The sequence below is a fragment of the Siphateles boraxobius genome, unplaced genomic scaffold, assembly GCF_051911475.1.
Source record: "Siphateles boraxobius isolate OS27281-9 unplaced genomic scaffold, OSU_SipBor_1 130, whole genome shotgun sequence".
NCBI classification, from domain to species: Eukaryota; Metazoa; Chordata; class Actinopteri; order Cypriniformes; family Leuciscidae; genus Siphateles; species Siphateles boraxobius.
Window position 1 is genome coordinate 40000169 of NW_027508734.1, and position 22565 is coordinate 40022733.

Genomic DNA, 22565 nt, shown 5'->3' on the forward strand with positions numbered 1-22565 from the left:
GTTCCGCTTTCATTACATTTGCCAGTTGATGTTGCGCAACATTGTGGTGTTCGCTCCAGCGCGGATTTTGGTCGGCAGGAAAAATGGGCCAACCACCGGAATGGTTCGGTTTGTAATGCGTACGAAACCGATCTGTAGGGAAAATGTATTCCATCTTTTGGACTCATACAACGCAATTTTCTAATGATGCAATCACGAAGCTCGCCACTCGAGGACGCCACAGACATTTAAGAAAAACTTTTTAACTTAAGATCATTTTTCCACAAACAACGCATATTTTGCCTTCTCTTTACGATTTTGGATTGTTGCTTCAACCTAAACGTCATAACACACAGGTAAGAACTTCGTAGTTGTATATTGCAAATTAGTAACTTTAGCAGCTTACTCTCGTGCAATTGAGGAACGATCGTGATTTTGTAAAAAAAAAAAAATTCAGTCAAACAAACCCCTACAGTATTAAACTCGCTACATATAATTGTTTAGAAGGTTATAATGTGCGTTATTTGTTTTCTCTTTAACTTCCTTCAGCTCTTTTCATGTTTGGGGGGTCGGATTGTACAAATTATGAAATATTCGATATCCCAATTTTGCATATCGTCCAGACAACAATTTGGATATTATCGTCTAAACGATATATCGCCCACCTCTACTATAGATGCTATAATAATCTTTTATTAAGATATCCTTCAGCTTCACGTCAGTTGCCCTTTAATAAGGCAGAAAAGTACTGGATGTATTACATTAGGAGTAATAATAGTCATAAATATCAGTCAGGCCGATTAATGTGACAGTTTTGAACATTTTTAGTATTTTCTGTTTTAAAATATTAAAAAATAAAATGTTCATATATATTGTATAGTGTTCATTTAATTTCATGTTAAATGTTTAATTACTTTTAGTTGTATCCTTATTGCTGGCATAAAAGTACACTACTGCTTAAATGTTTGGGGTCTGTAAGACTTAGTTAGCACTAAGGTAGCACTTAGTTTTTTTCAGTCCTGTTTCACATGTACATACTATGTACTTATTGTAGTAATGGCACGAACTGGGTAATAAGGTACTAACCCTGAACCTACCCATAACATCCTCTTTTGCCCGGACATGACCACTTTTTACGCACTGTCCGGGGCAAACAATAATATTGTGAGATATTATTAAAATGTAATGTTCATGTCACTGCATAGCACCCATAGCGCTGCAGAATTTGGTGAGTACAGTGTTAACTCCACCAATGGTATTAAAATATCCTTGTAGGTTGGCGCCGTCCAAGCCCTGGACTCACTTTCACACATACAGAGGGAATTGTTTTCACACGCTTCCCTCTCTGTGACACGATTTCTCTCTGACAGAACCTTGAGAAGTGTTACTAAACACTTCTGCAGTATGAATAGAGAAATGTTTTAATACTGACAACTCTTTCATTGCTTCTGACATATGCCTGTTCTCTGATATCTAAGTCTCTCAGCTACCCGAATGTGTCTTAAAACAGGATTTTGGCATGGTTGAATGTGAGTTTGAGAGTATGCCGGCAGCGCCACCCGAGTGGGATCAAAATTCCCCTCCTGCATTCATCCTTCTCCATCCTTCCAAGTGAGGCCCCATTGTTTAACAGTTGCTTGGCATCTGATACCAGCCGGCTTCAGTGCCTTTGATGTGGCTCAGATGATGCGATATCCATCCTGGGCCCCGCCCTCCCGTTTTTCCATCGCATTCTCGACGCACGGCATCGGCTCCGGCCACGAGCGACTATCTCGCACACACACATGAGTCTGTGTGGGTTAGCTTGAGGGGAGTCATCATCCAACGCGGCGAGATCTACGGTGGGTGCGTGAAAGAAAGGGTTATTAGATAGCTCATCACACTCCTCCGCCGAGGGGGGAGAGCGAGAAGAGGAGGAAGGAGAGGGAGAGGGATGTGTGATTATGAAGTCATCAGCCATGAACCAGTGGGGTAGGGGAGAAGCGCGCATCCTCAGGGGGCCATTGATTGGTGACCATGTGTTTGTGGCCGATAGACTGTGAAATGGTGTGTTGCTGCACGGCTGTGGCGCACCTGCGTCCCACCAAGGTGATTGATTGGTTTGGTCATGTGGAATGTTCCCATCTGGTCTGCAGTAATGCATTTCTCTCTCTCTCTCTCTCTCTCTCTCTCTCTCTCTCTCTCTCTCTCTCTCTCGCTTGCCGTCTCATATCAGGGAGTAGCGGGCATTGGCTGGAGAGGGTGGCTAAGTTTGGGACCGCAGAGGTCAAAAGAAAACATTTTCCCCTCTTTTTCCCCCCCCCCAGTAACAACAGCTAATCGCATTGCGCAGATCTGGTCGTCCCATTGACTTTCTGAGGTGGGGGTGTTTAGGACAAATCCAGCTGCTGTGTTTGTTGACAAGTCTACACACCGGCCCCTCTTTCCCATCTGGTGAGTCAGGAGATCCTGCAAACCTGTGAGATTCTGGATGGGCTGTTCTCAACAAGAAGGGAAAGAGTCAAAGCAAGGATGTTTACTTTTGGGTTCCTCAAAGGTCGTCTTTACTCTATAATTGATCCAAAAAAAAATAGGAGGCTGTTCTTACATCAGGGGTCTTCAACAAGGACTCTGCAGAGGTACTAAGGGGGCAGTTATTATTACTTCAATTTAATATATTTAGAAAATAAATAATACAAATTTTTTTTTTGTTTTATTAAAATTAATTGTTTGTTGTTTACATATTTGGAAAATCACTATACATTTTATTATAATTAAAAAAGATAATGTTAAGAAATTTAAAAATATACAATTATATCTCTATACTTGAATTATTATTGGGGTTTTTTTTTTTTTCAAAGTATGTATATGTTATTATGTGCTAGGTCTAAAATGCAACATTTTTGTTTTGTTTTATGTACCGTGTAATGTTGGGCATCTGCTCCATCTTTGCAAGGGGGTCCTGGGCATAAAAGAGGTTGAAAACCCTTGTCTTAAATGTACGAGAAACCAGAGTCAGTCCACTGATGAGAAACGCTCCTATTTTAGAGAGACGACTCACCTTAAGATGACAGCATCGTTCTCCACTCCCATAATCCTCTTCAATCTTCTTTCGTCTGATTCGTCCTAAATCCCTTCTTTTCTCCCTCCTTTTAATTGATCTATTCATTCCATCTAATGACTAATTACATATCAGAGTGCATCAGCAGAGGCATTCATCATCGTAGAACATAATAATCAATGACATTTCAACAAAGAAAAAAATAAATATGCAAATAAGAGCTCATTAACATTTGCGCTAGCTGTTTGAATAATGCCACTGCTGACAAGACTGTAATTAACAGAAATTGATGCTGAGCTCAGGGGTAGCGTGTGTTTGAGATTGTGCCCCTCTGTGCATTTCACTGGCAAAGAACAGACCCCTCCACCCCCTTTCTACCTGCTCGGGTGGCATCGTGCGAAGGAGGGCCCGGAGGGTGGGTGGGGACCCTTGGATTCAGGCCCCGTTTAAGCCAACTGTCAAACAGAACTCTTCATAACATCAAAAGCCTCAGAAACAACAGAGAGATACACAAACACTCCAGATGAGGAAACAAGAGGATCCATTTTAAAAGCCACAGAGCCAGTGAGCGAGTGGGTGTGCTGCTTTGTTTGGCATTGTGAGGGCTGTGAGTGTTTGTGTGTGTTTGCTTGTTCATGTGTGGGCATCAAGCTTTCAGGATTCTGCACTGATAGCTCAAGGTTCTTACCGACACAAACTTTAGACAGCTGTAGAGCTTTCTTTTTCTTTACCTCACCCTCCCTCCTTTTGCTGGCCTCCAAGTTTACCCCCCCCCCCCCCCCCCCCCATTTTCCTGCTTGCTTTCCTGTTTTTGTCAGGACTTTTAAGAGAAAATGCAGCAAACACAATAAAGCTGTTTATGTCAGATTTTGGACAGTCCAATGTGCTGATTATAACAAGTTGAAGGAATTTCCTTTATTGGGCGTGTTTGCCTCGCCATATGGCTCAACACAGAACATTAACTTGACAAGGATAATGAATTACACCGGGGTTCCAGAACTCAGAACATGAATTTCAGACAGGGGAACGTGGATGTACTTGCAGGAAAAGAAGGGCATTTCTAGGTTCATTTGGATTTGGCGTTACCCGGTACAAGGTATCGAGCTCCTTGTTGTGTACTGTATAAATGTATCTCGGTGAGTTTTGAAAATAAACAAGCGAGGCCTTCGGAATGTACTCGAACGAGAGGAAGAGAGCGAGCGGGAGGGGTGGAGAGAGATAAAGAGAGGGAGGCTGTGGAGTGTGGCTACTAATTGGCTGTTTTTGTGGCTGCGCTTTTCAATTGATCCCTTGAGATGCTTAGATCACTACCTATCTGAGTATCAAAACAAGAGCTCTGGTCTTGCCTGGCAGAGCCGTGATCAATAGGGAGCTTCCCCGGGAGCCTCTATACACAGTCACATTTTAATTGTTCCATGCCTCTGAATGTAATCTCAATATTTAATATTGCCGGCCTATTTATACATCCCTTATTAACCCCCTCGACAGGACTCGACGTGCCCCTCGCTTGTGTTGGCACTTGTGAAAGTACTCAATGGTATTTACATACTCCAGTGACTGTTAAACAAATCTCTGGGCTGGTTTATTCAAAGTTGATGTGGTGTTAAAACATACTGATTTGCAGGGGGTTCGGTCAAGAGCTTCAAAACTGTTTATTAAAGGGTTAGCTCACCCAAAATGTTTAATTCTGTCATTAATTACTCACCCTCATGTCGTTTCAAACCAGCAAGTCCTTCTTTCATCTTCGAAACACAAATTAACATATTTTTGATGAAATCTGAGAGCTTTCTGACTCCCCTCCCCCCCATAGACTGTAACGGTATTACCACTTTCAAGGCCCAGAAAGGTAGTAAAGCCATCTTTAAAATAGTCCACGTGACTACAGTGGTTCAACCTTAGTGGTATGAAGCGACGAGAATACTTTTTGTGCGCAAAGGCCCCCCAAAATAACGGCTTAATTCAACAATTTCTTCTCTTCCGTGTCAGTCTCTGATGCAGGAGCTGGCCAATACTGAGCCGGCGTTCTGCCGTAGGACCTGGAAGCGCTTTACTGTGTTTACTAAGTGAACAGCGTCAGAGACTGACACGGAAGTGAGGGTGAGTAATTAATAGTGGTGTCCCCGACTAAGGATTTTCATAGTCGAATCAGAATCGTCAAGTCTTCCCTATAGTGGACTAATATTCGAATCGTGTGTTTGGGGTTAGGGAGGGGGCGGGGCTTTAACATTTTAAAGCCGTGGTGTACAGAACATCACACAAAGATATAGAAAAAAATTTCGAAAAACATTTCGGATCAATACAACTAAGGAATAACATAAATAACTGCAGAAAGGCCACACTGCAGACAGGATTTGCATTTCACATGCACATCAAATTAAATCGGCTAAATTGCCTGTGTGAGCAGGCTCTAAGTACCTACAGAGCGCAACATCTATGCACCGAAAAATAATCAACAATTAATTTACAGAATTAAATTAGAACAGATTATACCTTTCTAAAAAAAATAAAATAAAAAAAATAAGTCTGAATCAAGTCGCAAGATGCAGAACAAATGTGTGCAAAGTGCAGGGGAACATATATTCAAAACACAAGCCACAAATAGTTAAATTGGATTACCCTGAGTGATCAATAAATTAAAAAAAATAAAGATATTATTAAAATATCGAAAGTATATCCAGAATGGTCAACTTTGTCTTTTTAACTGCAGAAACAACAATAAACGCTGAACTCGAGTGACAGTTTATCTAAACATGTTCACAGCATCCAAAAATCAAATTAGAACCGGCTGAAATTTTTTGAAATCACTTGTACCCTACCTGATCGAGAGAGAAAAAAAATCAAGTCTTTCACTCTGTCTGTGTCTCTATATTGCACCTTAACCCTGGTTGCCACCCGTCATAAAATCGAAAAAAGAAGACGACTCAATGTGTATTATTTACTACAAAATCCATACAAAATCATGTCGGAAGAGAGGACAGGTGAAAGTAAAACACTTAACCTGCATCTGGAAAGAAGTTAGTTCAGCTATATGGCAGTTTTTTAAATATTAGACACCCCAGCCTGCAGGGAATACCGATCAACAGTAGTATAAGTTATTTTTGTACTCTTTTATATGGTTAGGCAAACTCTCCACCTCCCTATACTGTGATTCATTGGATAAACACAGAATACACAAAATTGAATATGAATTTGTTTGATAACATTATTTTATTTTATGTATCGTTTTAATATTGTTATTGCGCATTATTTTTGGCATGATAATTCTGCAGTGAAAATCTGATATTGTGATAGCCATATTTTCTCCCTTTTTTAAGTTTTAATTTTAATTTTTGTTTCAGTTAAAGAAAATGTAATTTAATTTAGAGAAATTTTATTCAGGTGGTATTTAGGATATACTGTTAGTTTGACTGCTGAAATTGCAACTATTTTTACCACTGTAATAAGCTACTGCATTTGTGTTACATCGTGGTCTGCAACATGTACTCTACAGGTGTTTGTGCATAAACACATGTGATGTCAGGCGCGCACCACATGGACACGCATGTCAACACCTGGACGTCTCCTTGTTGCTTCTCGCAGTTCCTCACGGGGAAATTGATGAATTCATTTTCGCTTCCATCCATCACTTCTCTAGTACAGCCCCCGTTTTCCCCTGAGGGTAAAAAAAAACACCGTTGCTGACAAGCATTGCCGGGGGATGCCGCAGAAGACTAGACTGTAAAAAAAAAATCCTGTTGTTTTTGCACAAAAAAAAATTCTGGCAGCTGTGGTTGCCAGAATAATCCTTTAAAAAATACAGTAAAATGTAAAGATATTTACAGAAGATCCTGTACATTTTAGAGTATAAAACTGTATTTTACAAAACGGTAAATCCAACAACACACACTGCTACTAAAATCTATTTTATACCTTTAATATATACTGAAACCAGCATAATAATACAGGTGGTAAAAGAGGAAGCCACATGAAGAAGTAGCTTTTCCATAAGCTGAATTATACTAGTATACAGAAGGTGCACAGAGTAATTCACGCAAACACTAAACACCATCATGGTAACACACATGAACACAAATAAACATTTATTAAACAACAGAAGATGTAACATAAAACTCCAATGTGCGTAACTCATAACAAAAAACTATTAAGAAACATAATTGTTTAAACAAAATACTTCCAAATGTGAAGTGTGACACAGGGAATTCTGGGAATGTCAGTTACATTTTTTTTTTTCACAGTAAATGATATCATATTATAAATTAAATTATAAAACGTTTACAAATTTTACTGTAAAAATTTCATGAAATGTCTGGTTAGATCTTTTACCGTTTTTCCCTGTATATAGTACGGGAACTTACTGTTAACCTATTAACAGTGTTTGTCCTTAGCGTTTTTACAATATTTTACAGTTAAAGTTACACTCATTTTTGTATTGCTTTATTTTCTCTCTTTCTCTACTCAGCGCAAATCAAGGAGGGCTGATATGAAGACTGTTTTAAGAGCTTGGTTGCGATAACACAGGCCTGTGGTGAGAGATAGCCAACAGAAGACGTTGTCATAACTGGAGAAGAATTTTTTTCTTTTTCAAGTGTATATTGTTCTTTGTCTTCAAACTGTTAGTTGGAAAAGGGTGGAGTGTTAGTTTAAACATCTTTTTTTTTGGACAGGTTGTGAGTGTGAAATCTTTGAAAGCTCATAGGCGTCAGAAGCATGAATATTTCAAGGAGAGTGTATCTGTACAATCCTCTAGTTCAGTGCCTTGTTTAATGACAAATTGGTGACAGAACTAGTCTGTGTCTAGTGTCTTGATTGGCCTACAAGTCAAGAGCGGCAACTGTTAAGCCAGCTGTTCACTTACCAACTCAAAACATCTCGATAACAGTTGGGCATTTCATTACTACTGACTGTTGTTGTTGATATTGAAATATTCACTTGCAGGGTATTTCACACTCAAAAAGGGTAGAGGTGTGATCAGTGAAATAACTGCCTCTGACATTTCTCACGGTTTCATGTGTTGCAATAGAGCATTTTGGAAGCCAAATCAACATGAAACTAATTTAAAGGGATAGTTCACCAAAAAATTTAGTTGTGTCATCATTTACCTACCCTAATTTTCCCCCAAACCTTTATGACTTTCTTCTGTGGAATACAAAAGACCATATTTAGCTTTTTTTTCTTCTTTCATTCGATGCAAGTCAACGGGGTCCAATGCTGTTTTAGACCAAAATATTCTTCAAAATAATTTTTTTGTTTTCCACAGAAATTAGAAAGTCATACTAGAGGTCTGAAACAACATGAGGATGAGTAAATTATGGCAGAATTGTAACTTTTTGGATGAACAGGTGCACTGCATTAATGGCACAGTTTATACTGTAAGTTTCGCTGCTAGAGGTCGCTTATTCAAAACTATAACAAAGCCGTAGCTTGATGACTCTGTGAATGAGTGTGGAATCATGGGAGTTTTCGTCTTCACCTCCACAAACGATGGAAAGCAATCCGACGGGACTCAAGGCAGAAATCTTGTTCATGGATGAACTAATGTGGTAAAATTTATAATCGCTAATGTGGAATAAAGCAGGGCGGGGCCGAGACCTTATATTTTATTATTTTATTATGCTTTTATGCCGCAGTCGCCTGCTGCCGCTCCTTTCATTTTGCTATTTATGTTTATTTTATGATTAAAGTTATGTGTAACGTTCCCCTCCTTCTTCCTTGAACTTTGTTGCAGTTACATTTGTTGACTTAAATTCACATTATTTTATTTGATTCTAATGAAACAAACTCAAGTGCTGAATTATTACTCATACAGGTCACTTTATTTGAAAAATTAAAATTGTGGGGTAAGTTAACACAGCGCTGTTTTACTTGGTCAAAGCAATCATACTGTAATACACTTGAGTGTGTTGAAAGTTATGTTAACTTTACTCTGTGCTTTCGCTACGAGACTGGTATTAGACTAATAGTCAAGACAGACAACGCATGTGTACAGTATCAGTGTACTGGCTCTGTGCATTATGTCTTAAAGTGACAGCAGCCTAATATTCCTGCTGCTGTCTGTTTTTAATGTTAATCAAACAATAAAAGACAAGGAAATCACTCACTGCTCTTGACTGAATAGTTTTTTAAAGTTTAATAATGATTAATCTTTATTTAATTTCTACAGTTAATATTAACTGCAGTGTTGTTTTATATTTGATTACTTTATTCAATTTCTGTACCTGAAAACTATATGGTCTATTGCATTTATTTGTGATGTTGCTATTTATATGGCCAAAATTTAAATGATAATTTTATTACAGTATTGCAGAATACTGTAATAAAATGCAAACAAATATATATATATATTATATCGCCCAATAATATGTCTTTATGTCTTTAGATTATATTGAAATCCTTAGTTTTATTATCAAAGATCTAGAGGGCCCTGACAAGCATCCCCATATTTTCATAAAATCCTGTGGGAGATATTTGTTTTACTTGGTTTTACATTTGAAATGAAATGTTTTTAGAAAATACAGAGCCCACTGGTTCTTGAGGTAAGAAAAGTAATAAAAAAAGTTAGAAGAATGTAAACAATGCCGCAAATTTTGAGAAAAACCACTGCAAATTGTCATTTTAGGCTACAAAAATCCCTCAGATAGTCCTGCGTAATCCTAGTGGGATGTATATACATCCGGTGTTGGGGAGTAACTAGTTACATGTAACAGCGTTGCATAATTTTATTACAAAATAAATGTAACTGTAATCCATTAGAGTTACTGAGAAGAAAATTGTAATTAATGAAAATCTCAACGATTACAAAGGGGTTACATTTCAATATGTTGAATATTATTAATTTGTTGTGTTCCAGTGCTGGAAATTAAAAAATAATTTCATCCAGAAATCTGTATTTAACCTCAGAACGATCTCAAAGTAAAAAAAAAATTGCAAGAGTCCGGTTTTGTGGTGGCTGTGCTTTAAAATTGTGCTATTATAATCTTAATTCAAGTGATGAAGGATTTTGAAAGTCTGACAGTAACCAGTGTTGAGTACTACTGTAAGGTTAACCCTGTCTGGTTTGAATGTTTGAAAATTATTAACAGTTGAAAACATTCGTTAGACATTTAGAAAAAGGTAATCAAATGTAATCAGTTACATTACTTTAATAAAGTAATTGAAATGGTTACACGATTGGTTATATTTTAAATAGGGTAACTTGTAATCTGTAACCTATTACATTTCCAAAGTATCCTCCCCAACACTGCATATATGCAATATCTCAATATCACACACCAATATAGAGTACCAAGAAGTTGCAGGCTATTTGTTGTTCCCAGAGGGCATGTGGAGAGTTGCAGGAGCTGTTATCTCAGCAGGGAGTCGAGTTGGTGGGGCCGTTAACGCTCCCCTGCTGACTGACAAGGTCACATGCTCAAACTTTCCTAGTTTTTCGAATGTAAATGAGCGGACTGATCCTTATTATACCAGCTACTTCCCTAGACATTAAACGCATCTCTAGCTGACTTGTCTTCAATCTTCAGTGATCCAATGGTTTTCCTGGCCTTTTCTCATCAAACTTCATAACCTCATCAGGTTCCTTCTGTTACGGCTGGTCCCTGTAAACATCCCCTGCTCCTCCAGGCTCCCCAGTCACCTGTTTGATAGATTGTGTGACTAGAACACTCATTAGCTGTGTGTCAGCAGGGGCATTGATAACCTATTGCACGGTGGCTAACCTCCACACTTCCCCGTGCGGTAGTGCTTCTACCGCCCCCCTCGCGTCAGCCACTCCGGCACCACCCCTTCCCTTAAAGCCCGGCGAGGCCGTAACATTCATCATCCGCAGTCAGATCCCGCTTCTATAATGTATGATGTGTCGCGGTAAAGGAGTAGGCGGCAGAGAGGGGAGGCCGGGTAGAAGCAGCGAGGCGGTTATTGATCAGGCCAACCTTCATCCGTCTGTCATCGCTCCAGCTAAGAGGAGGAGGGCTGTGTAGAGGACGTGGCTAATCGTCAACTTTGACTCCCACTTCTTGCAATTCATTTCTGGAGAGATTCCCCTTAGTGACCCCTTCTCACACATGTACTCACTGTCACTTCCTCTCACACTCACACACTCTCCTCTCACCTGCTGTCTCACATATAGAGACTCTCTCTCTCTCTCTCTCTCTCTCTCTCTCTCTCTCTCTCTCTCTGTCTCCAAGAGTTTCTTGGCCGAGAGTGTATAGGAAAGGAAGGGGTGTGTGTTTGAGGGTGGGGGCAGTGGCCTCACAGCTGCGCTAGCTGGCACTGCTTCCTCAAACATCATCGCCGCAGCCAGCAGCCCGCTTGGCACAAACACTCGCCAGTAACACTTAAACAAATTGCTATAGCAGTGGAAGAGCTGTCTTACATTGTTGATTTTTAACATTCCGAGAGACCCCCCTCCCCACCTCCCTCGATTTGCCTTTCTTCGCCTTTGGATGCTTTCAGCTTTTGGAACGCTTCGTGTTTTGAATGCACGCCCAATAATTTTGCAGAACTCGCTCTCGTTCCCTCACTTTCTCTCTGAATATCAGACCCCCATGGGTCTCCTCTTCCTCCACAGCTCTCAGAGTCATTCTTAATTTTTCTGTTCCCCTCATCCGGTTCATTTTTTCACACTTATCTTCATCCGCTCGTCCTACATCGCATCTCGTATACAAACACACACACACACACACACACACACACACACACACACACACACACACACACACACACACACACACACACACACACACACACACACACACACACACACACACACACACACACACACACTTTATATGTGTATGTATGTAATATATTTATATATATAGTTAACAACAAGTTAAAAATAAATTAAAATAAGGACATATAATTTATTTTGTATATGTACAATTTATATAACATTTAATAACATATATATATGTGTGTGTGTGTGTGTGTGTGCTTGTGTGTGTGTGTGTGTGTGTGTGTGTGTGTGTGTGTGTGTGTGTGTGTGTTGTCCTTTGTAGCGATATATGTTAGCTCATTGATGTTTGTCATGATTTTAAATAATACAGCATTTTTAATACACTATTTTATTGTTTTACTGGTTAAAATTATTCTTATTTTATCTGAATAAAAATATATAAATATAGTAGTGCTGGGCAATGATTAATTGCATCCAAAATAAAAGTTTGTTTACACATAATATATGTGTGCGTGTGTGTGTATAATTATTTTGTAAATATGAAAACATACATAGGCATGTGTATATATTTAATAAATATTTGCATGTATATACAGTATATTTATACATAATTTATATTATATATAAATATTTTCTATATAAATTAAAATAAATCTTAAATGTGTATGCATGTGAGTGTATTTATATATACAAAAATAATTATACACACACACATATATTATGTAAATACAAACTTTTTATTTTCACCTGTCCTGTCCTGTCTTCTTTTTTTCTCACTGATAATACCAGTTATATTTTACAGAGATATATATGGTTGACTTAAAGATGCCATTGTAACAATTAAAGCTCATTGACGTGTGTTATAATTTATGACTCTGACAGAATGTGGGTGTATGTGTGCAGTCAGGTGAATAGGTGCTGCTCTTTGTTTGGCTCTGCCATTGCTGTTAGCGCAGATCGGCCTTTCACTCTGGCATGCTAGACAGTTAAATGCATGTTTACCGTTCAGATCCTCTGGGACTCCTCCTTAGTGGCCGAGGTTACGCCACTGATCGCATTAAGGTCCCTCGACATGTTACATCGCATGGCTGGGTTACGCTGCACGAGAGCATGCCAAACCATGCGTGCAACTGCTCGCTGCATCAGAGAGACCCAGACCGAGGGAGGATGTTTTTCATGAGTAGTGCTTCCAGCTCTGCCAGGATCTAAAACAACAATACAGTCTTATAAATTATTCAGCGTGGACAGAGAGTGTGTGACAAAACACATGCTGCGAATGAATATTTCAATGCTGGACACGAGTGCATCTGTAGAGGAAAGACTGCCTGTGTGCGAGTTTGTGTACGCCACAAACTCAGAAACCTAAACCTAACTTGAGAAGCAGCCCAGGAAGTTAGGATGAGGTGAAAAAGCCTCCTAACCTTTAAAGTCGCTGAAAGACAGATGTTTTATTTTTTGGTGGTGACTGAGGGGGAGGGAACACAATAGTTTACCCACAACTATATTCCCTCTTCCTTTGCAGGAGTGCAAACTCTCACATGTTAGATCACCCCGATTGAGATCAGTTTACACCACAGGGGAAGCAGTGTTTTCAGTTAAACCACTGTACCCTGATTACTGATATCTCTACGCCAGCGCAGGAACTCGCACGCTCAAAAACACGTGACCTCGTGCACCTGAACGCGGCAGAACCGAACCTAAAGCGCGTAAGCCTAAAGGTGTAACACAAATACTTTTCGGCATCCCAATTTAAGTTACAAAAATATTTACCTTTTCCCTGGAGTAAACAGAATTTAGCTTCACTGCTGTGTTTGTTCTAATGTTTGAAAGTCTGACAAGTATAATATATGATGTTTTTAGAGTTGTTTATCATTTTCCTTTAGGAGTCTCGTGTTTTTTCTCGCAGAGAGTTTGAAACTGCTGAGTTTAGATGTTGTGAAGTGCATGATTCATACGGCTGTGCGCTGTGCACTTTTTATTTGCCCCTTGGAAGCTCACAGGCCGTTTCTGCGATAGGAAAAGGATCAAGATGGATTAGTATCGTTGAGTGAGACCCGAATGACCCTGTAGTTTACTGTCAGACATGCCCTGCCTGATGGGCAAATAGAGAACGTACACACAGAAATAAATCACACCTTATTGATGAAATATGAAATATAAATTAGGCTTTCCTGACCTTTTGCAGCCTTCAGGTGCCAAAACTCTCGCAGAATGTGTGAGTTTTGGCAGTTATTGTTTCGGTTATCCTGTTTTTCACATGATTCATGTTTTTGTTTAATGTGTATGGTGCTGTTCTGATTGTTTGTGTCTTTGTTTATCCATAGGCAAGTCTGAGAGGCCTCCATTCTCTGGCTATGGGAGAGAGCCAGGCGTCTCTGGATGCCAGGTAACAACCACAACTTTTATTAACATGTTTTATGTAGTTTTTGCTTTTGTGTGAATCTTGCAGGTTTCTCACTTAGACCCTGATTCATCACAACTACCAAAGTGCTGAAAGTGAACATGCCAAATACTCCAACACATGGCTAATTGGTTGTTCAGCTCAGTTATAAAATACAGCTTTGGGCTGACTTTTAAAAGTTTTTGAAAGAAGTATTTTATGCTAGCTAAGGCTATATGTATATAATAAAATGGTGACACTTTACAATAAGTTTCATTAGTTAACTACCTTAGTAAACTTGACCTTAGAATACTTCTACAGCATTAATTAATCTTAGTTATTATTAATATCAACATTTACTAATGCATTATTAAAATCAAAGGTTGTATTTGTTAACATTAGTTAATGCACTGTGAACTAACATGAACAAACAATGAACTGCTGGATTTTGATTAACTAACATTAACAAAGATTAATAAATACTGTAACAAATGTATTGCTCGTTGTTAGTTCATGTTAGTTAATACATTAACTAATGAACCTTATTGTAAAGTGTTACCAATAAAATACAGTAAAATTCTATTAAAATCTTATAATATATTTGTAATAATATATTTTAAAATTTAATTTATTTCTGTGATGCAAAGCTGAATTTTCAGCATTACTCGAGTCTTCAGTGTCACATGATCCTTCAGAAATCATTCTAATTTGCTGATTTGCTGCTGAAGTATCATTTCTTATTATCATGGTTGAAAACAGATGTGCAACGTAATATTTTTGTGGAAACCGTGATACATTTTTTTTTCAGGATACAAATGACAGCATTTAGAACAGCATTTATTTAAAATAGAAATATTTTGTAACATGATAATGCTTTTACTGTCACTTTTGAACTTTTGAACAATGGTGTATACTAATACATTTGTACAATTTATATAAATTTAGTTTAAGCAAATATTAGTTACTGTATTATATTTGTGATACCTAATGCATGTTAGAAAAAAGTATAAAGCGGTACCAAAAATCATGTACTAATCTCAAATAACTGGGATAAGTCATCAAAGATTCTGGGAAATCCATTGGTCTAAAGATATGGGAACCTTGTTTTATAGTTTCCGGTCAGTTTTTCACATCAGACAATGTTGAAAGAGTGTTTTGTGGAGTCTGGATGCTTTTAATCTAAATGCTTTTTAATAGCTTTTAATATGACTCAGCTCTGTGATTTAGAGGGAGTTTATGAATGTGTTGTGTGTAGGGAGCAGGCCTTCAGCACACAGAAACATGACTTTCAGCACTTCCATTAAAGCAGGGTCACAGTGCCCAGCCCTGCTCTCCTCCCTCAGCCACACAGATGTTCCAAACAAAGACAGGATTGTGCGAGCACACCACCTCGCTCGCTCCCGCTCTCCCGCTCTCCTGCCCGTTCATTCTCTCTGACACGGTTGACGTCAGTCAGTCAGTATACTTGAAGACCCCCCTCACCCCACTTTTTTTTCCCTCTACATCGCCTGTGGCTTGCGCTTTTGCTCTGTTTATATTTTGTTCGCCCCCCTCTCTAACCTTTGTAATGACTACTGGGAAACCAAGAAATAAACTATTTTCCATGCTAGTGCAATCTTCGATCGATTGTGTTGCGTATTAGTGCTTTAGTAACTGTAAAAAAAAAAAAATCCTGTCGTATTTATAGAAAAGAATTTGGCAGATGTGGTTGCCAGAATAACTGTGTAAAAATGTAAATATATTTACAGAACTACCTGTAAATTTTACAATTGAAAGTGTACACACATAAAAAAAAAAAAAATTTAAACAGGTAAATCCAACAGCCCTTTTCTGCTGAATACTGCTACTAAAATATTTTTTTTTAAACGCTGTATACTGACAACCACCACAATAAGACTGGGTAAAGAGAAAGTCACATGATGATTCAAGGTTCATCACAATGAGCTTTTTCTACAATCTGAGGGAAATACTAATATATAGAAGGTGCACAGAAGTACAAAACACCATCATGGTAAAACACGACACTAAAATAATGCAATAAACATTAGCCGCTTTTTCACCGTCGGGCCGAAAAGTCCTAAGAATGTTAAGGAATGGTCCCAGTTATATTTCCACTTGAGCTTGGTTCTGCATGGCACGATTACAACCCGTTCTCGGCCTGGAAGTCCCAGCACGGTTGGCTAACTGTGTGTGGTGATTACGTCACTTAGGATTGGTCACTTGTCTGTTGCCTGGCTGTCAATTTATCTGTATCTGGCCAAGTGCGCTATTTGAGCGACGTAAACACAAATAAATAATAAAATGAAAAGAAATATTTGATCATCCTCCATAACGCAGTCGCTATTTACATCACATACCGTCTGTAAACACAAATGCATCAGGCAACGACTGACGAAGTTTAGCCAGACGTTGGAAAAGATATAACATAAAATATGCATTACTAATAACAAAAACTAAGAAGAAATATTATAATTAAAATGGAAACCCATCAAATTTGAAGTGTCACACAGGGAATTAAGTGAAAATCAGAATGTAACAGTTAAATTGTAAAATTACATTAAATGTCAGATTAGATCTATTATAGTTTTTAATGTAGCAGTTTTTACAGTTAAAATTACAGTCATTATTTACAGTGTATGGTCATTAGCAGAAGGATTTAGATAGCATGCAGGGTCTTGGCTGATTTGATTTAATGCCATGTCTAAGATAGGATATTAGAGGAAGACTACCTCTCCAGCTTAAGTGTGAGGTCAGCACAGCCCTCGACCCGAACGACCCTTTAATAACCTCGGCCTCTGATCGCTGCATCCATCTCAGGAGAAGAGAAACACACGAGCGCACCTTTTAAAGCACCGTGGTTTCTGCGAGCAGTGAATGGCGCTAGTCAGAACGAATGAAAACACGGCTGGCTCTCTGGCGCGTTCGCTCATTCATAAAAGAGCTTTCTGAAAGGGAATGCCAGTTCAGACATTTTGTGTGGGAACTGGGGAATTTATGCTGGCCTGCAGCTGCACAGATCAGAGCCTGGCAGAGACTCAGTTTGTCTAGTCGCCGAAGAAAAACAGGAAGAGTGAAAAAGCCGTTCGGTTCCTGAGCGAATGTGGGAAGAATGCGGGCTGCAGGGTGGCTGCATTAATATTCTGCACCCCGCGTGTTAATACGGCCATCGCGTCTGCCGCGCACATATAAACAGATGACTATCAGGTGCAGAGATTATCGGAGAAGCAGTGTTTTTAATACGCGAATTGGGCGCCTAATAACCCAGTCTGCTTCGAAAATTGAGCAATGCACATTGCGGAACCTAATAAAAGGCCCTATTTGTTCTGCGAGTGCCAAGAATGGAAATATCTCCAGTAGTAATCTATCAAGTGTTTGGCAGTGATGGGAAGCGGTTACAGGATTTTCACAAAAGCAAACAGCCTGTCTTTTTATGAGGTTTGTCATCATTTGCAGGCTAAACCTCTCCCTCAGCAAGGTATTATTGCATCATTTGAACCTGATGTGGAACTGTACACCTTTTATTGAGTTAAATATTCAAACTGTCTCAGCCAGCTGTGGCCCCTGTATCTCTGTCTGCCAAGCATCTCATTGGCTGCTTTCTTTTACTACAAGTAATTCGTTGAAAAAACTGTGGATTTCACATTGACTTGGGAAGCGAGAAAAGCTTGTTTAGAACCATTAACAATCGCACGTGCGTTATTCCCAAATATTGTGGACCAAACACCAACATATTCGGACAGTGTTTTCTGTAATAGTATATAGTGGCATTGCAACTTAATCTACTGCACAACATGCATAACAACCAGTGTAGATTTCAAAACGAGTGACTCTTAAGAACCAGTTCTTCTTCATATTAATACAAACATGCATTATGATTATCGTAGTCAGATTCCCAAACAAATGTGAACCAGCTTTTTTAGTGTATCAAAACCATACAATGCAACCCATGTAGTTCAATTTTGAACGAATGACTTTTATGAGTTGTTTTGTTTTTTGTAGTGTATCATACACATACAGTTCAAATCGTGTCGCTTTTTTCCGAACAAATGACTCTTATGAACCAGTTTTTTAGTAAATCAAAACCATTCAATGCTACCAAGATATATACCAAGATGACTATTAAAGGAATAGTTTCTTCTGCAGAACAGAAAATAATTGAGAAATGTTTGTTTTTTTGTCCATACAATAGAAGTTAATGGTCACCACTATTTGATTACCAGAATTATTCAAAATATCGTATTTTGTGTTTAGCTGTAGGCTAAAGTACACAATCATAGAGTTTTCTTTTTGGGTGAATTATCTCTTTAGGAGGCGGTTCTTCTTGTGAATCAGAATCACGCCGCACAAACAGTGTTTGATTCTCGAACAAATTACCATTTTTTTAATGATTGACTAATAACAAGCCAATTCTTTTTGGTGAATCAAAACCGGACTGCGTGACCAGTGTAGTCCTAGGGAATATGCTTTTTCCCACTTCGTACAAATGTATGCATCTCTTCTCAGGAAAGAGGAGCTTTATTGACCATTTAACAGTTTTTTACATTATGCATCCTAAAATAATAAACTGTATTCATTCTTTGCTTGCCTTTGCTTTGCAATATCTTCAACAATACCTCACTGAAGGCTGCACTACTGTTGCCATCTTTAACCTTGCAGCAGGAAATGCCATGATCCAAACATGAGAAATGTGAAAATAGTGAAGCGATAAGAGGCGAGCGGTAGAGATCTGCGTTCAGCAGCACGATGGCTGTAGGTAAGCTCTGCGCCCGTCCCCCGTGTGGAGGATTATTCTGATTGTTGTGGCAGGATGCGGTTGACAGATGACTGCTATTATCTCCACCAATCTGCCTGACATTTCACTCAGGAAGATGATTGTTCAGATGTGAGTGGACTCAGAAGCCCCTGTGATTCTGTCAAGTGCTCTTATAATGAACACTACTTCTCAGTATCCGCAAGATTGACCAGACTGTCATGTAAGCTGAGTACTTGTTTTAAAGGCTAAACCGTGGTGGGCAGTCATTTTCCTCTCGCCCGCTAACACACGGCAATGCTCATACAAACACTTATACCCTGGCGGGAACAGGGCTTTTGTCAGTATATCGCTGTTGCGATCACAGTCCAAACTAGGGATGCAGCGATTACCGGATTTCACAATTAACCGCGCTTTAAAACGTCACGGTTAATTAATCGTAAAGACTATGCTACACCGAGTGTTCTGCACAGAACGGAACTTTTGCACCAAACGAAAACAAGGTTACACCAGCGGTGCACCAGCTTAATGCCGTGCTCGTCAACCACTATGGCAGAGGGACTAGCAGCGACGCTCTATTTCCACCGAAAAAACGCCTTAAGGGCCTGTTCACAGATCGCGTCTTTTGCGCGCTCAAGTTCGTTATTTCAAATGTAAGCGTGCGGCATGCGCGCTCATAAGGGAAGCGGCGCGCTCGTTTTTTCCAAGCGCGTGCGCGCCGCATCGAGATAAAAACATCTCTACTTTTCATAATGCCGCAAGCGCACCTTAGGTCAAGTGACAAGAACCAACACAGCAACGACAGACGCCTCCGGAGCGCAACCGCCCTAGCGCTTTGGAAAAAGGAGAACGTGGCGTGCAACTTTCAGCTTTCAGTGCAACGTAAAAAAACAACAACCAAAAAACAGCGGAATGTTTTGGTTACCCAAGTCTGTGGAAAACAGAATGTGACGTGCTCTCAAGAGTTTCAGTCAGTGAACATTTAACTTAATATCCTATTGCTTTCTCCTGTAAATGTTAGGTTTTGTAGTTTTAAAATGCCCGGTGTAAAACACTAACATAAGATCAGGGCCGTGTAGACTTCTAGGACTACCAATTAACTGCATTTCAGTTATTAATAACACTACATGAGAGATGTTCTCAGTTTCTTTCTATAATTTTTACTTAAACTTCAAACAAACAAACCAAAATAATGAGATTATAATAGATGATTTTCTAAAGGCACATGTAAAATTTGGATTAATAATTTAAAAAAGAGTATTAAAATAAGTACAATAATATTGGAGTGGATAACATGTGGACTATATTTGTTTTCTTTTAAAAGAAATACATAGTTAATATTTAGCTTACATTTAATTCAATAGAGCCAAATACTTTGTTTATTCTTATTTTCATTGGGATTTATTATCCCTTTATTTGTTTTTAAGTCAAATACCAACAAGATATTGTTTTCATGTTATCAAGTTTTCTACCTCAGGTTGAAAATAAATTTAGAACAAACTAAACACTTAATCATTTTGTGATCTATTTCAATCAAAGAGCCCTGCAGCCATTGACTTAATTTGTTATTTTAAAAGAAAAATGCTGGATGTTTACAAAGCACTTCTCTTTAATTCCAAAGGAAGAGATTGATTATCGTTTGTCATTTTATAATTTTGTACTGTGTTGTGGCAAATAACACATGAAAATCTAGTGTTGAGTGTTCATGTGATATTATACATATAGTGTTGTGAAATTAATTGATGCATAATAATCGTGATAATCGTTAAATCGTGATTATTTCTCAGACAATAATCGTACTTACAAAATCTGTAATCGTTGCATCCCTAGTCCAAACGTAAGTCTTAAACGTTGCTGTGTAACTCATCCCAAAATGGACATGAATGATACCTCAAATTATGTGGTTTGTTATACACGAGAGGTGTATTATTACTTTACTAAGCAATCAGACTTAACATTTTCACCTGGCACATGAAAAAATATCTCATAGACCCGAGACCTATCTAGAAACCAGAAATTGACTGCTTAGCAACGGCCTGGCATTTTTCTTCAGAAAATTTACATTTCTCATTCATTCTATATTCAATTTATCAAAGATCTCTCTAATCCCCTTTAGTTTCATGGAACCACCAGTTCTCTGAATGTAATCTTTAAATAGGATTCAACTAATTTCACATCTCTATAATAAACCACAGTAAATCCCCCTTAAAGTCACTCTCTCCCGAGTAGTAAATTAGTATTCTATCGCTCTTTCATCTGACCCCAGCGCTTCCCCCGTCTTGTTTTTGCATTGCGGCTAAAAGTAAGAAGATAATATTGCTGTGAGGATTTAATATCATTGAACAAAGGCAACACTAGTCAGTCTGTTTTGCCATGTCAATGTCAATGATGCCACCTCCCTGACAGCCTGTCACTTTGGAGAGCTTGTGTCCCCCCTCATTCCTCCTGCAGTAAAGGAGAAGCCAACCTGATTTTCACACGATCTGATGGCCCTTGTTTTAATAGGCTAAATTTAAAGAGTAGCAGCTATTTTTGCTTTCTTCTGTTGCCACGACCAGGTCTTTGATTATGACTTCTATCCGACTTTGATATCGGATAAATTTCCTTTGTACAATGTGTTAATTTTTAAGAACTATACAAAACAGAGTGATCTGACCAATAAAAAATAAGTGCACTGTTTGTTGTTTTAAAGATGTAAAAAAGAAAAACCTAAAATAATATTTAAAACAACATTTAGGTAATTCTAAATACAAAATAATACAAACTTAAATCACACAAAAGATTAATATGATTTTATATATATATAAATAAAAATACGTTTTATTTATAGGCACCTTTCACGACACTCAAGGTCACCTTACAAATCTTCCTAAAAACATCAATATGAGAACAACAGACAAACCATATTATAATATACATTAGACACTGAAGAATAAGATATTGCTCAATACATGTGCAATCATAAAAAAGCCTGTTTATATAAAGAGTTTTAAGATGAGATTTAAAAGTGTCAAATGAGGGGCAGCATAACCAAAAGCCCTTGACCCCACACTGTTTATAATTTGTAATGAAAAGTATTATTGAATTGAACAAAAATGCTACGTACAAGCCTTCTTTATATGGGGACTTTTGTACCGTCAAATGTTTTTGAAAAAAGCATCACAGATTAAAATATGTATGATCATTTCAGATATTGTGTGGCCCATGAATGAAGGCTTTGCTTCACAGAAGGACACAATCAGACCTTGTTACAGAAAAAGAAACGACCTGAGAGTTTTTCTGCTTTTTCCTCTCTTTACTGAACACAATTGTGCAGTTATTGATGTGAGAGTGCCAGCAGCTCAGTGAAGTCCAAGGAGAAATCGATCCAATCAGTCTGACCTAGTGATTCCCTCCCCTTCTGCTCACGGTGAACTGCTATTGATCAGGCCTGATCACGGCCCCAGGGCATATACACACACAGCCAGGGACACATCCTCACTTAAAGGAGCAGCGGGCCCAGGAGAGTGAAGGATGAGAGATCCAACAGGGGAGGGGGGTATACGACAGTGGCCGGCTCAAGCCTCATTAAACCATGTGTCTGATCTCAGGAACTGTCAGCTACCCTGTAAAAAACTGTGCCGGCTTAACTTGACAAAACACCCGGTATAGAGCCCATGAAGTCGACAGGGCCACTATCCTGTCGATGGACAGCCAATTACGTGATGAGAGAGCAGAGACAGTGCCCCCAAAACCCGCCTCTGAT

General features: G+C 38.7%; 1 protein-coding gene across 7 annotated transcripts in view; it reads left to right on the forward strand.

Annotated features, from left to right (window-relative positions):
- tcf12 (transcription factor 12) overlaps positions 1-22565 on the forward strand; it is a 114628-nt gene that overhangs the window by 50615 nt on the left and 41448 nt on the right. For all 7 annotated transcript variants that reach the window (XM_077229450.1, XM_077229449.1, XM_077229447.1 and 4 more), the window contains one exon: positions 14015-14076. In XM_077229450.1, the coding sequence (XP_077085565.1) occupies positions 14015-14076 (62 nt within the window). The remainder of the gene's footprint in view (positions 1-14014; positions 14077-22565) is intronic.